Source organism: Panthera pardus, unplaced genomic scaffold (genome assembly GCF_024362965.1).
Source record: "Panthera pardus isolate Hobbes unplaced genomic scaffold, ASM2436296v1 HiC_scaffold_2, whole genome shotgun sequence".
In the NCBI taxonomy this organism is placed as follows: domain Eukaryota; kingdom Metazoa; phylum Chordata; class Mammalia; order Carnivora; family Felidae; genus Panthera; species Panthera pardus.
Genome location: NW_026526765.1, coordinates 41,947,039 through 41,963,465, shown reverse-complemented (window position 1 = coordinate 41,963,465; position 16,427 = coordinate 41,947,039). Strand labels below are relative to the sequence as shown.

Sequence of the window (16,427 nt, the reverse complement as noted above, 5' to 3'; positions counted from 1 at the left end):
AGGGGGAGGAAAGGTAGTAAGGAAGGATAAGCTCCCATTTTCACCCTCTAAGAAAACAAGAGCAGCGCAGCGTGGTTAGTACTTTTCACCGTGAAGGGCAGATTCCTCTAGCAGAAAATAAAGTTGGGAATGAGTTTCATGATAAATAAGGAAAACCCATATTTATCCAGTCAGATTATGGCTAAAAGAAGAAACTGAAAGGATTCAGAGAATAGTAAAAGAGCATATGGCTGGGATTCTAAGTCGGCTTTGTGAGTCTCAACAAGGCCAAACTGGATTACTAGTCAAGTGGTAGATGAACAAACATGCGTTTCTCATAATCTTAAAAAAAAAAAATCTTTTTGGCAATGCTATTTCAGAAAGGAAAACTTTTTTTTAAGTTTATTGATTTCTGAGAGAGAGAGCGAGCGTGATCGAGGGAGATGCAGAGGGAGACAGAATCCCAAGCAGCAATGCAGTGCTTGAATTCACGGAATGGTGAGATCATGACCTGAGCTGAAACCAAGTTGGATGCTTAACCTACTGAGCCCCCCAGGTGTCCCCCCTGCCCAATGCAAAACTTTTTAAGTTCATTCCCAGTGACTCAAGATATTCCCTTAAATTTTTTGTTAAACAGCATTCATCAATCACTCTGTGACAAAGTTCTCTTATGTGCTGACTTAATCTGATTCTTGTAGTTTTTGATAGGTGTGAGAAGTGAGATGATTCATTTTCAGAAATACCAAATAAAAGCTGTGCTATCTAGTTAACGATAGGTTTACAACCTATCGTAAATATGCATGACCCCCCCCTCCCCCACCTCGCCCCCCAACCAACAAACCCTTAGACACTTCACTTCCTGGTTCTTCTTCCTCTCTCTTTTTTGTGGGCTTATTTTCACAGGCTTTGGCATGAGCATGTGCAGAAGAACTGAAATCTTTTCATCACCTCAAAGAATGTACATTTGTTCCAGTCAGACTACTTGTTGCCTTACATGGGCATAAGCCACTTCCGGTAAGGCTGTAGTGCCCAGCCAATGAGGAACCAGGGGAGGGACTTGCAGGCTAGGAGATAAATTGCCTGCTGTAACCGCCGGGAGTGTGCCTCTCCCTCAGACACCCGCTCATGCAGGAACGTTCATTAAAGCCTCGCTTCACTGTGCTCCGAGGCTCCGTGTCCCCGCTTTGATTGGGGCAGTGGGCTTATTTCTCACAGTAGAGTAAATTTTATTAACTTTAAATTTCAACTTTTTTTTTTTCCCAAAAAAAGTTCTCACATATTTATTACTGAACCAATCTATTGGTGCAGAAGCATAGGAACAGAGAAAAATCATTTTCCAAATAAAACATGTCTATTGTTCAGGTAGTAGAGAAGTTTACAGTGATAGGATATGAGCAAATGACGTTCATGCAGCATAAGTATGTATGCCATCTCACGTGGGATTTTTTTAGAGACCCAGTGTGGTTCTTTAATGTCTCCTCTTGGAGTTGTGTATTTTATTACCAGTTTTCATCCAAATCCACTAGAGAATGGAAGATTCTGCTGTTGTTCCTTAGCCAGGAATCACTTGATACTGAAAGTCTCGTGAGAAGACATGGTGAGAACAGTCAATCGCACAACACACTGCGATGGTGGATAAAAGGAGAAAGGAGCTAAAATTCAACACTTAAAAAAAATTTTTTTTTCTTAATGTTTACTTGTTTTTGAGAGACAGAGTAGGAGTGGGGGAGGGGTAGAGAGCCAGAGACACAGAATCCGAAGCAGGCTCCAGGCTCCCAGCTGTCAGCACAGAGCCTGACATGGGGCTGGAACCCACAAGCCATGAGAACATGACCTGAGCTTAAGTGGGATCCCTAACTGAGCCACCCAGGTACCGCTAAAATTCAACTTCTTGACTCTACTTTGCTTTTAATTTTAAGGTCTTTGTGAACTCTAGAAACTTTAGCTATGTTTTCTCCTATTAGGAAGTTCTTTCCATCCTACAACAAACCCATTGATAATGGGTGAGCACACCGAAGTTGTGGGACAAGTTCAAAAGAGCTATAAGAGCAAGGAGGGAGAATTCTGGTGGCCGAGGTGCAAGACTAGTGAGGCTGGAAGTGAAGCTGGGAGACTCTATCAATTACCTATTACTGCATAACAAACTGCCCCAAAACTTAGTGGCTAAAAGTAACAATCACTTACTTTGGCCATAAATCTGCGCTTGGGCAGGACTCCAATCAGCTCATCTCTGTTCCATGTGGTATCAGATGGAGCTGCTCCACTAGGGGCTGGAGGATCCACTTTCAAAATGGCTCCCCAAGAGGCCTGGCAAGACGGTGCTGGCTATCGGCTGAAAGCTCAGCTAGGGCCCGTTCCACTTCACAGGCCCTTCAGTTTGCTCTTAAGTTGATGGCTGAGCTCTAAGAGTGAAGAGCCACTCAGTTAGGCCAGGTATGTGGAAACCAGTTGAGCAGATGTGTGGACAAAGCCAGGTAGAGCTTGGCAAGAACTCGTGGAAGCTGAAAGTCAGAATGAGGCCACATGTTAGTAATTTGGTCTGGAGGATCAGAAGCCTAGCAAGTGAAGCGGCCGAAGCAGATAATACAATTAGAACCAAGAAACAAGCATAAGAAAATAAGGCAATGACAGAGAGGAAGGCAGAAGCAGGAGTCCAGATCTAAGAAATACGGAGAAATCAGAATGAAGCAAGGCAAGGAGGCAGGGAAACAGGTAAGACTTCAAGGTAAGACCCAAGGCAGGGTGTGTGATGCCTGCATCTCACTGCATGCACATAGCTGGGCTGCTGTGAGATCTCAAGGAACCTCGACGGTGCATCACCAAGATGGGTCTACAATCAATGCAGTGGCCATAATGTCAACATTTAGACAGACAAACACACTAAACACATGATCTGCAGTTACATCAACTCAGGTTTTATTGAAGTTTCTTCTGAATATCCCTATTTAATTTGCTTTAGTGTTCAAGACCCTTTCTTCACTTATCAAATCCTTCGCCATGAAAGAGCACCAATTAATTTATCAGTATCAAACTGATTCCCTTATGGCTGTGAAGAAAATCTGTAAAAGATCTGTAGACTGTTAGACTGTATGTACTAAAACACCAAGATCCCCTCTTCAAGTGAGCCAAAGCTTCCTTACACAACTGCAGGCCTACAAAGTCTTTTCGCTTTCCTGTCAAGATGAAAATAATAAGAGCACTGACACAATTTTCTTGCTCCTTCAGTCTGAAAGTGTGGATTTATGTTAAAAAAAAAAAACAACAGAAAAAAATGAAGCTGGCAGGAAAATAAGTCACTGTGATTGATTAAACTACAATTTTTTATAGAAAAGCATCACTTAACCAGCCTTCCCTTTTCCTTAGACTTTAGGGCAGCTATAAAAACAGAGGCAAAACCACATATATAATAAAAAGTAATAAAAATAAATATTTGAGGGCCTACTGTAGTAGACAGTTTACACATTTCATCCAATCCTCACAGTACTGCGAGAGAATTGTAATCATTGTACAAACGAGGAAGCAGGCTCTGGAAGGTGAGATGACTGGGGCCCAAGGTGACACAGACTGGGCTGGGATTTACATTCAAGTCAATGCCTACAGAGCCCCTGCTCTCTTATGCTGTTCTGGCTCCCAAAAGCCCAACTTTTTGAGATTCTTACTGTTATAGCCCCATCTTCTAAATTTACACTTTTAAGTCTGTGTAACTACTAACAAAAAAATCTAAAATTCTCCTCAATCTACTTGCTAAAACGGGAGGTTGCAAGGAATATTAGAAAACTCTTGAAGTACTTGGAACATTCCATACCTAAAATTATGGTGATTCTAAATCACCGATAAATGACAGCTCGTAACTCATGAAAACCTAGGTAATTGTCATCGGCTCCTTTTCTTGTCACCGTCGGTCAATCTCAAAGGAATGAAGGCAAAAAAATCCAGTTCTTATTGTGAACTCTGATGCTCATTAAGTTTACAGTACGTACTTAGTGGAAAGCAGAAAGCGGTTCTGGTTTTAAAAATCTTACACCAGTCTTTTGTTTGCTTCTTAAAAGCATGTACTTGTTTTTTTGTTTTTTTTTTTTTTAAGTGTCTAATTCTGGTGGAGATGGCAGGGCCCATTGGGGGATGGTTTTATTGATATGTGTGGAGTGTGCTAGAACCATCTATGATGTCTAAGAGGATAACTTTTACCACTCCACGGAATGGGGTCCTAAAGTTCTAGAAATGGATTTACTTTATGGGTAACTGACGTAAAAACCTGAACCCATGCAATCTGGACCTCCAACGACATTTGCTTGCTGGGGACACACTTGCACGTTCGTTACAGAACTGTTGCAGCTTAAATGATTAAAGTTAGTATCTAGTTATTCCTTATTCAAGTCCTCACAGAAATTCAGTTTACTGGTTTTAGACATTTTTGAGTCCAGTTCTTAAAAGATGTCTTCATTCTTAAGAAGCTGAAAGGGTGAGATGAGATCATCATTAAGGCCTCTTCTAACATCACAAATCCATAAGTGACCTTCTTTCTAAAGTCTGATTCATAGGTCATTCATTCACTTATTTACTGACCAAATCTTTTACAGAGCACCAGGTATAAGACTAGAAAAAACAACCAAACAAACAAAACCACACAGTCTCACTAACTCCAGCTAGATATTAATACATGTGACATAAGACAAACAAAAACTAGAAAACAAAGTTTATCAGTGTGAGAGAGGTAGTGATTTGTGAGTACCAAAAAAAAAAAAAAAAAAAAAAAAAAAAAAAAATCAGCATAACTAAATGAAATGAGAAATTGTAGGAACCTATTTTTGTCCTGACCACCTCCCTGCATAATCTAATAAAGGATGATAAAGCAAATTTGACGAAGTGGAAGATTTAAGGGCTAGTGGAGAGAAAAGCTGTAGGTAAATTACTTATATAGACCAATTTGGATCATTGGCTATGGGTGCTGCTTCAGTTACCCTGAAATGATTATATACCCAGGGAGGCTGAAAATTTGAAGGTAACTCAGCAAAGACAGCACAACGTTTCTTGGTCATACTTGCTTGAAAGGGACCTCGTATCTTGAATTTCTTGATACTCCTTGCCTTCCAAGTCTTGCCTTGGCCTTAATTAGCCCTTGTAAACGGGAACTGGAAAGGGACAATGAGTGTGAATATGGCCCACCTGGTGGGGACTACAAGGACAAAAGGTGGCTAAAAGAAAAATAACAAGGGGAAGTCCTAAAAAAAAAAAATCTATGTGTATAAAAATCAACCCAAACGATCTAAATTCATGTAACTCTATAAAGCTTTAGCATCTAAGTACCCAGACGTTGAATCAATCCCTACCATCTCCTTTTCCCACGAAATAACAGATCCTATATAATTCCTGTTACAGAGACCATTAGAAAGAAACATTTAGCTGAAAATACATAAACATATCCTCGTTTCCATCTTTTAAAAAGATTTTCAATTGATAGTCATCAGAGTACCAATTTTAAAATAATTTCCTTAAACAGATTTGGACAAAGGCCACAGGATCACTTGTCACATTGTTCAAATGCCCAATGGCAAGACTTCTGATGAGACCACATAGGTCACATTAAATCCGTAGAGTATTTTAGAAATAAAGCCAATATGACTAAATCCAAAACAGATCACATGAAGTACCTCATGTACAATACAAACCTAGTTTAATAAATAAAGGAAACACAGGTGACTGTACTCTGGGAGAACATCCAGTTCCTCACGGTCCTTTCATAGTCTTCTCTGAGACTCCACGGCCACTTCCACCTGGGCAAGTCTAATGGTGCGGCCATGAAGCTTGTAGCCATCTTGCCTTACTAATGCCACGGTGCCGGGCTGTACCCCAACGCCAGCGGGCACGTGACAGATGAGTTCATGCTCATGAGGGTCGTATTTGTCACCGATGGGTGTCATCTTCTCTAGGCCATGTTTGGCAAACACACTTTTCAGCTTTGCTTCTAAAAGTGATAACCCTCGGAAGATCTTCTCCAGAGTGAGCTTCTGGTCCCCGGGCTCTGTTTCTTCAGAAATGTACTCTGTAGTCTTCTCCAAAATGTCTGCCACCTCTACCAAGTCCTTACAGAAACTCTGAATTCCTAGAGAAACCACACACTTTTATTGTTTGTGAGGAAATCACTTTGCTTTTGGGGGTGGGGTATGGGGAAGGCCCACATAAGGGCTAGCCTACTGGGCACCCCAGAAGTAGGAAGATTGCCACACAGGACTCAGGGATCAACAATTACCACCTGAACCCAACTGACAAACCAGTGTTTCTCTGGGAAGGCATATGACCGGGAAGCCTACCAGGAAATGGGGAAGATGGTTAGAATCTAAGACCTAGGTAAGACTACACACGGGAAGATCAGAAATCTGTCTTTTAAAAACCTGGTCAATGCTTCTTGTATTTTTGTTGCTATTCACCTTTAATATTGAGTTATGTACATTTTGAAAATTCTCACGTCTCAATTTTGCTAAGGCATGCATTCTCAATAGGGATAAGACATGAGTATGGGCAGGGGGCAATAATACAAAAATTATTTGATAAGACCATGCTAAGGGAGATTCAAGAATGGTTGAGAATTGGCTAAATAGGAGCAGGAAAGTAAGATACTCCGTAGGTGAGGTGAGTCTTCAACTGCCTGCTACGAAGTTACGTATACTTGCTGGAGATGGGCCATGAAACTTGCTTAACCTTTTCAGTCACAAAAACTGTTCTGAAACTAAACTCAGTTGTTGAGAAATCTCATTATTCCCAATGCCGCATCTTGATTTTTCTTACAGAAATGATAAGGAATGTCATCATTACAGGTATCTATCATAACGCAAAGTAATGGTAAGGGTGAAAGACTCCGTTCTGGTTTTAATCCAGGGGCAGTTTTAAGGCCATGTGTCATAACAGATAGCCAGTTTAACTGTACTCAGAGATAAAAAGGAAGCTCAGCCACAGGGAAGCAATAAAAGAGATGACAGAGAAGAGATTCCCCAGACTTACTGCCTAGATTCTAGAAGAATAACTGACAGAGGTAAGGATTCTATCTTTAACTTCTGGGTGACAGAGATTCACTATAGTATCTTGAGCAAAACAAGTATAAAATGATTCAAATTAGTCTAATAATAACATACGAAATGGATCTGGGGTGCTGGGGGCATGACAGATGGGCAGGAAGAGAAGATACAAGAAATAGGAGAGCCAAGCGAAGGAATCAGCTGGTGTGACCCGGTCTGGAGTAGGAGGAGGTGAAGGAGAGGAAAAGGGTAAAACCAGGAGGCATTTCCAGGGAACCAGACTTGGTGTGATCAGAGTACCACAAGATACCTCCCTCACCTCCATCAGGGATGGCAGCCGTAAATATTAATGGCTATTAATGAAATCAGTTGAAAAGGTAGAAGAGATTAGCCGAAGGCTTGAAAAGTATGCCGATTAGATCAGAACACCAATGAGAAAAGAATGTCTCATAAAGATCAACCAGGGGTATCCAAAGCATGCCCTATTAAAAGAAGACATACACTCTATTAGAATTTTGAAAGCTCTAAGCTTCTGGGCTGACTGTACATTAACATGGTACAAAGAACCCCAACTCCTGTTCAATCAAGTTGTAAGCATTTGGGGAAATAGAAGCCCAGGTTCTCTTGTTTATATAGTGTGGGGTCCAAACTCCGATTCTATTCTCATTATTGTTACTTCAAAAGGAAGTTGGTGTCTGCATCATTTCTTGCGGGTGGGGGAGAATCTTTATGATCTGTTTAAGAGAAGGTGAGTTATTGAGACAAAGCAATCCCTGGAAGGAGTCATCATGCTGTGTTCCATACTAAAAGCTTTCTACTGTGTTTCTACCTCCAGACTTCCTGAGCAATCTTCAATTTTTCTAATATTCCTGGCCACTAGGAGGAAATGATCCAGGCAAATGACTTACGTGGCAGGCATAGTGCTAGACACATTTTGCGCCATAAGTTAATAGATTACCAAACTATTTTATGGTTTAGCTAAATATTTGCTTGTTCCTAGGAACCTTATCAAGTCTTGAGGAAACTGATGGAAGTCCGTTCCAAACTCATCACAGCCTGACTTCTGGTAAGACAACTTACCCTGCACCCCTCAAGCAGGCAAGAAGTCTTCCCCAGGTACCACAGTTGGTTTATTTGCTACAGAAATTCCTACAGAAATTGCTCAAAGTCAGCAAACTTTTCCTATTAAGGGCCATATATAAATATTTTAGGCTTTGTGGGACAAGACGGAAAAAACCCAAGGATCTTATGTAGGTGATCATTTAACTAAAGAGACAATAAATTCCCCCAATTTTTAACAATGAAATTCAGAACTATATTTATTGACTAACAGGTCGCAGGCTTGGCCTATAGGCTGTAGTTTGCTAAGCCCTGTCCCGACAGTTGGAAATAAGACACTAAAACGTGGATGAAATTATCAGTGATACAATCTGGGGGTCAGTCCTTAGCTAATACTCAAAGCCTTGAAACGTGATGTCCATAGCACTGAATGAGAAGCAGAAGGCTATGCCAAAGCACTAGGGTTTGAAGAGGGGAATGAATGGACAGGACAGGAATGAAGCGAATCCTATGCACAAACAGCAGATAAATGAAGAGTACAGAAGGTAATGTGATACAGGGGAATGAATAATAGACTGGGGGTCAGGAGACAATGGACTCATGCCTCTATCTGTCACCAATTAATTTTTTCAGCTCACCTATAAGAGAAGATTGTACTAGAAAGAACCCAAGGGCCCATCAAGCACCTTTATTCTATGTGCAGTGAAAGTACAATGGTCTGTATGAAATTGTGAGACTGTCAAGTAATCACAGATTTGCCCTCTACTAACACTTTCACGAACATATCTGGAACAAGATGTTGTGTGTTCAGAGAAATACTTCTGAAAGACTTTATTTTTTATATTTTTTAAATGTGCAGCCTTCATATGGATATATTTTTAAGATTTTATTTTTAAATAATCTCTGTACCCAATGTGGGGCTCGAACTTACAACCCCAAAATTAAAAGCTGCATGCTACACTGACTGAGCCAGCCAGGTGCCTCTGACTTAAGAAAAAAAAATTTTTTTTAATGTTTGTTTATTTTTGAGACAGAGCAGGAGTGGGGGAGGGGCAGAGACAGAAGGAGACACAGAATCTGAAGCAGGCTCCAGGCTCTGAGCTGTCAGCACAGAGCCCGATGTGAGGCTCGAACCCACAAACAGTGAGATCATGACCTGAGATCATGACCTGAGCTGAAGTCGGATGCTTAACTGACTGAGCCACCCAGGAGCCCCAAGAAAGACTTTAAATTGGACCAAAAAACCTTTTTCAGTCATCAATGAAAAAACAGATGTAATCTAGCATAACTTCCAGAGTTAATCTGCTTCCATACGTCTTTGAGTTATTTTATAACTTAGTAAGTTGTAAATACTAATGGTAAGGCAAATGGTTATTGCCCATAGTAGTGAAAACTGGTAGAGATACAGTTGATTACTGCTCTATGGATCTAGAGTGATTTTGCTTCTATCAAGAAAATTTTAATATGCCTGATTACTCATGCATCTTGCTCTTTGGATTCTCCTCTGAACATCTTAATGATTCACTTCTTCATTAACGAGTTAAACAGAATTGAATGTAGAAGGCCCAGGATGTTACCCGTACGTGCTTGAAAAATAAAATAACAAAGGTTTTGGTCAAAACAAAAGCAAGCATTATTGTAGCAAATGGTTCACATGGCAACATTCCCAATAAACATTCCAGAAAGCATATGGCAAGGGTGCAAGAGCAGGGTAGGGACTGGTTTAGGATGCAGCTGTGTTTTTTACTATGTTCAGTTTGCAAAACTGCTAGTAAGCATCCTTAAACTAAAAAGGCATTTGAATTTTTATCGTGAATAAATCTCTCACCAAATATCTTGGCATCTTCTACACATCTCTGGGTTCGCCGCCTTATGTTTTCACCATCAGCTACAGCCCTCTGGTATCTCATCTGAACACCAAAAGCAAAGTGAAAATGATCAGAAAACATGCTTGCTGGTGGAAAAGAGTGTTTTTGCTACCTTTACAGCCTTCACCCTTGTGACGGATTTTTATTAAAAAAATGAGGAACTGTAGGAATCTTAGATCAATTACTCCAAATCCCCAGCCAAGGCAGGAAGCTACTCTCTTGTGTTTGTGTTTATTTCTTTATTTTGAGAGAGAGACAGAGAGACAGAATCCTAAGCAGGCTCCGTGCTATCAGTGTAGAGCCTGACTCGGGGCTCAATCCCACGAACCATGAGATCATGACCCGAGCCAAAATAAGTCAGACACTCAACCAACTGAGGCAACCAGGCGCCCCAGGAACCTACTCTTTATAGCAGCGCTGACAGACTGTCATTTAGCCTCCTATTCTGAACACGTGCTTTTCAAGCTCATTATCTTGAAAGAAAGCTTCCTTTTTCACACTCAGCCAATACTGCCACCCTCTTTCATTCATTGAACTGAACTCTAGGACAACGGTATGTTTAGCTCCTTTAATCTCTTCCTCTTTCATTCTTACAATCTTTGATTCCTTTAATTGCTCTCCTAAGACCTGCTTTCCTACCTCCTCACTATTCTGGGTGGTCTTGCTTTGGAACTACTCTAATTATCACCCTCAAAGTGTGTTTGTCAACCCAGTACCGGGAGAGTATACCAGATGCAGTCTGATTGGCAGAGTAAAATGATAAGCGACGTCATTCATTCAACAAATATCTATTGAGTTTTACTACACGCCAGGCACTGTACCTCCTCTGAAGCTACAACATTAGGTATCTACGTACTGTGACACAACAGGTTTTTAAATGACTATAGACTATTTTGCCTAACATACCTAGCAAGAGGGTGGAGGTGGGGTGAGAGGTAAAGAGCCAATCAGAGGAAATTTAATTGAAAACACTGACATGAAAACTTTATGCAGATATTAAACCAGAGAGAGGATGTGAAGAACAGATAAAATCTACTCACTGTTAAGTCCTGGACTTCCTTCTCCAGTTTCACAGCTTTAAGCTTTAAGGCTCGTTCTGCAAGAGAGGGCCCAAGGTCATCGGGAGGGTCCTCAGAACTGCAGTCCTCTCCAGCAGTTCTCTGGGTGGCAGTGCTGAAAGGATGCAGCCATCCCCTAAAGGGGGAGGGAGGTGGCACATGATGAAAAAATGCTATCACAAAAAGCCAAAGTGCCCTCAGTCAGTCCCTCTGCGATCGCTTATAAAGGGCTAACTAAGGGGCGCCTGGGTGGCTCAGCTGGTTAAGCATCTGACTTTGGCTCAGGTCATGATCTCATGGTTTGTGGGTTCGAGCCCTGCATCAGGCTCTGTGCTGTCAGCTTGGAGCCTGGAGCCTGCTTTGGATTCTGTGTCTCCCTCTCTCTGCCTCTCTGCACCCCCCATTCGGTCTCTCTCTCAAAAATAAAGAAACATTAAAATAAATAAATAAAGGGCTTACTAAGTCGGGTTTTATTTTCATCTCACAGAGTGTGAGAGAAATAGTATTATCACCTCAACTGTATCAATGAGAAAACTGACGCTCAGAGAGGCTTATGACTTGCTTAAGATCACACAGCTAGTATTCAGCTGAACCACGGTACTGAACACAAGGCAGCAGAAATAGCCAGAAGTGGGGACACAAAACTCAGCAAGAGAAAACCAAGTTCTAATACCCAGAACCAGCAGGGCAATACCAGAAGCAGGAATTCAAAACACAAAGCCATACATTTCTGATTCAATCCTTCATTTCACAAATGGGGAAAATTAAGCCTAGTAAAGGGACTGTGTCAAACTGGAGTCAGGCCTAGAATTCTAAAGCTTTCTTGACCACAAGTGCTTAAGTAAGGCTTTTATGGAAGAAAACCTGTGTTAGGGGAAATTCTGAGTTGGGAACCCACTTCTCTGTAAAATCATGTCAATTAAATACTTATAAAACACTACACATTCCAGCGGGTGCACTAAAAACAGGTGAATAAAACAGATCTTTGTATTCAATCATGTTTGTAATCTGGAATTTGGTACAGCTCAAATGTCTGACATACAGTTGTTTACAAAGAAAGACATTTAGAGCAGGGGCTACTTTATAAATCTTGGATTGTAGCAGTTCTGCCTCCTCCTTCAAGGAAGTTTCCATTACACCTCCTGGATGCTCATAATTTGACTTGAAGTAAAATCATCAATAAAATTCAACCCATGAGCACAGAGGTCTTTAAAACAAACAGTTTACGTATATAAACTGGCATATAATGAAGGGCAGTCACTGGGGTGACATCCACGCAAAGATTTAAAGGGGGAAAAGGAGTTTGCGTCAAGAAAGGGAGAGGGAACATTCAGTATAAAGCTATGGGCAAGATGACTTTTATGTTCCAGACTTTCCTTCCAGGCCAGGACTGGGCTCTGCTATTACAATCTGGTGTCAGATTATATATGGTTTCTCCATTTTTGGTTCAGAAAATATGATCACCATAGATCTGGGGCAAATCACACAGGGTGAAATACCTCCTTTCTCCTAACCCCCTAACAAACCTACATTTATCCAACTGAAATTAGGTCAAAATACTCCCAGGGCCAGTTTAAAGAGAAAATGGCCAAAAAAAAAAAAAAAAAAAAAAAAAAAAAAAAAAAAGAGAGAGAGAAAAGAGAGAGAGAGAGAGAGAGAATATGGCCAAAGCCCAAGTCTGAAGAGGAGAGTTGAGGCTGATCCCCTCAATTCCTCCTGCTTCAGAAATGGAGGGGAAATTTTATCAGAAGGAAACTTTCTTCTTCTGGTCAGTACCTACATCACAAACTGCCAAAAAGACTTAAAAAAAAAACAAAAAAAACCAAGCCGGAAACCTTGAATTCAACCTCACACCCGGGTGCTAGGGCAGGGTGCTAGCTAGGTCAGGTGTGTTAAGATAAAAAGGTGACAAATAGTTACGTGAAATTCCCGGAGACCCCGCGGCTTAATTTACACTTCAGGAAGTCCAACCTTACCCATCCCCCAATTCACTCTTTTTTATTCTTTCTCAGGAAGAAACAGTTAAACACGGAATCGTTCCTGAGAATTAACGCTGCTCACTAATTAAAAGAGCAGATTCTAGAGCCCTGAATCTCGGGCTGGGTTCCACAATTATGGAGTGTTTGAGTTTGGGTAAGTTACTCAACTTTTCTAAACCTCAGTTTTCTCGATTGAACGGGAGAATAAAAAGAACTACCCATAGAGTTCTACAATCAGCATGACAAGTGATCGATAAAAGGTGCCGCAGCCGATGGTGAAAAGCAGCAGCAAATGGAACTTCATAGACTCCGGGGAGCAGGTGGAAGGGCCGTTTGGAGAGGCCAAGTCCAACGCCCTCCTTTTACCGACAGGTGAAGTGTAGCCGGGATAATAGGGAAGGGACTGGCCCAGAGGTACACAGGGAGTCAACGGGGAGAATTCCAATTTAACAGCGGACACTCTGGCTGGGGAGGTTGGGAGTAAAGGCCGGGAAAGGTACAACCCCAATTCAATCGACGCTCGGGGCTGAAGAGTTGCCACCCCTGAGGAACGTGACCTCCGCTCTTCCCACCTTCCTTGGCCTGGCAAGAGGGCGCGACTGTGTGCCTCAGTTTCCTTCTCTGTAGAATGGGGCCGTGAGCGCCCGATCGGAGCAGCCGAGAAGCTTGGTGGATCAGCTCGCGCCCTTCCAGCCCACAACCGTCCTTCCAGCTCGCTCGTCTCGCACTACCCTCAACCCTCCACTCGCGGCCTGCTTCGCTTACCTGCCTTCGGACGCGGCACTCGAGGCCAGGAGGCGCTGCACCAGCCGCCGGACCGCCCACACTGACCGCGCGGCCATATTCCCGAACCCGGCTGACGGAGGCAGCGCAAGCGCACTTGCTCCAAATGACGAGATGCTCTAGATGCCACTCTTCCCGGCAGCCTTCGCGGGCTCTCCCGGCCCAGGGTCCGGGTCGCGAACGCCACACTTCCGGCTGTCTTTGCGCGCCGTGCTCGTGTCCATCCGGTGTCCCCGACGGAACGCGACACTTCCGGTCCCCCGCGCGTGGGGCGCGTAGGGTGGGTTCCTGTTGTAGGACTCAGGCTCCGTGTTCGTCGAGAAATCCGCCGGGAACACGGGGGATCTCAGCTGTACCCTCAAGGGGCTTACGTAAAGTTGTAAACAATAAACGAAGGCAAACGCATTAAGTCAAAATATGACCGGTGTTTAAAGGTGAGGGGCGTAGTGTCACGGAAGCCTGGAACATGATGTGGCCGAGTGTGGGCAGTTGCCCCCAGAGGGAAAAATAGTTGAATTGAAAGCTGAAGGATGCGTAGATGCAAAGAGGAGGAAGGTGGTTCAGGTAGAGGTAAACAGCTTTTGCAAAGACCCAGTCAATAGGGAGAGAACATTGCGAGTAACCGCTTAAATATTGGAGGGAAGAGGGGCAACACAACACGATTAGCGGAACAGATCACGCGAGGGATTTAAAAAATTGGAGCCCGACTCCCGCATCACTCTTACTGTTTTCTCCCCTTCCAATTCCCTTGTTTTCTGACTTTATTATGTTTTTAAAATGCATTTTCTCATTTCCCTTCGCTAGAATGTGAGCTCCGTTAGGGCAGAGATTATCTTGTCTATTTCCAATGAACGGTGGAACAGTGTCCTGGTGTAGTTCAAAATTTTTTTGTTGAATGTGAACTTGAGTCTTACTCTGATTGCAGTGGGGACATGTTACAAAACCTTTACATGTGTAACGGGTGGCCTTGACTCCCGTATGACAGATTGCTGGATCTAAGCAGAGAAGTAGGGAGACAAGCTGTTGGACTAGTCCATTCAAGGGAGGGCTGTATTTTGTCCTGGGACTCCTTAATAGACCTTTGTAACCACCCTATCTGAAGTAGCTACTCTTTTAGGTGTGTTAGGCACGTTTTTGTTTCCATATTAGTATTTCATTTGTTTTCTTTCTGTTCTCCCAACTAGAGTTTGAGCTTCATGAGGGTCCACAGCTGTGATTTCTGACATCTGTCTAGTACAGTAGGTGTACATGGTAGGTTCATACCAGGTGTTTGTTGAATGAATGAATTGTTGGTGTCAGTGGAGATAGGAAGAAGTGGAAGAATTTGAGAGAAATTTAATATGGAAAATTGACAAGATAGACTGGTGATTGGGGTTGAGGGCACTTGGAGTTGCTAGACTAGTTACTGCACAGTCCCCAAGGTAAAAACAACAAAAACAACATTATTTAAGGAATGGGAGGTGTGTCCTCATTATTCTAAATCTTCACCATAACATGGTTTACTTGTACTGCAGCTATTTGGGTCAGATTTTCTCTCTCCTGGTCTGCAAGTTCCTTGAGGACAGAGCTGGAGACTTTTGCATCTTTATATTCTGTCCAAGGCCCAACTCAAATGTGTTGTAACCAATACCTTATGTCTCCTTTTCGTCTCAGGAGAAGAGCAGCCTGGGTGCAGAAGGGATTATGATCCCCTTTACATTTGAGAAAACTGAGGCTCCGAGAGGTTGGTACACCTGCTCAGGGTCCCCGACTGATCCAGGGACGTCAGAAATCTGATAGTCCCCACACTTGGGGCAGGGTCGGGAAGGATGGAGCTTCAGCTCCACCCTAGAGCCGTGAGCCTATACCTTGAAAAAAACAACCAAACGAGGCATTTTCACAGACAAGGACTGGCCTCTGTGCTTTAGCCATTTTGTTTGCACTCTCTTAGCTGATTGACTTAACATCAAGGCTGCATACGTGCGTCCATTCATTCATCTAGGTATTAAGCGCTAGTGTGCTTCTGAATGCTGCAGTTCGGGGGTGGGGGGCTGGGGGGGGGTAAGACATGAAGGAAATAGAACCTTGGAACTCAGAGGAAGGGTTGCTCCTGCAAGTGACATAACCCCTCTGTGCTTCACTTTCCCCACCTGTGAAAACTGGGATGCCAGAAACTGTCGCACAGAGTTTTAGTGCAAACTAAAGGGATAATGCCTGGAAAAGTGATCAGGTAGCACCAGGACTGGCTACATAATTTAAAGGGCAAAAGGGGCACCCGGGTGGCTCAGTCGGCTAAGTGTCGGTCTTCAGCTCAGGTCATGATCTCATGGTCCGTTTGTTTGAGACCCGCACTGGGCTCTCTGCTGACTGCGCAGAGCCTGGAGCCTGCTTTGGATTCTGTGTCTCTCTTCTCTCTGTTCCTCCCCTGCTCACGCTCTGTCTCTCTCTCTCTCTCTCTCTCTCAAAAATAAACATTAAAAAAAATTATTAAGAGGGCAACAGCAGCGCCTTAAACCAAACTCAGGGCTCTACTCATCTTTGTGACTGCACCGGTTGTGTGCCCGTGAAGCTGGCCTTGGCTGACACAGTACCTGATGCATGGAGTACTTGATAAATGCTTATTATTAATTCTGTGGTGTTCCCCCCACCCTCAACAAGTCGCAACATCTATCAGTGGGAAAAGATGCTCAACCCCAAAATAACACACTG

At 42.9% G+C, this 16,427-nt stretch overlaps 1 protein-coding gene across 2 annotated transcripts; it reads right to left on the bottom strand.

The window, feature by feature from the left end:
• Positions 1 to 1,039: 1,039 nt before the first annotated feature.
• On the bottom strand, positions 1,040 to 13,837 carry GRPEL2 (GrpE like 2, mitochondrial). Of its 2 annotated transcripts, XR_002084445.2 has the most exons (5): positions 13,722 to 13,837; positions 10,960 to 11,113; positions 9,880 to 9,961; positions 5,649 to 6,082; positions 1,040 to 2,480 (listed from the first exon to the last, which is right to left on the bottom strand). XR_002084445.2 is itself a non-coding variant. In XM_019464378.2 (4 exons), the coding sequence occupies exons 1-4, from the start codon at positions 13,796 to 13,798 to the stop codon at positions 5,718 to 5,720; spliced, it is 678 nt and encodes a 225-aa protein (XP_019319923.1). In that variant the 5' UTR covers positions 13,799 to 13,837; the 3' UTR covers positions 2,874 to 5,717. The 2 variants fall into 2 exon arrangements, 1 of the variants encoding a protein (XP_019319923.1); XM_019464378.2 differs by lacking the exon at positions 1,040 to 2,480 and having other exon boundaries at positions 2,874 to 6,082.
• Between the last annotated feature and the right edge of the window lie 2,590 nt (positions 13,838 to 16,427).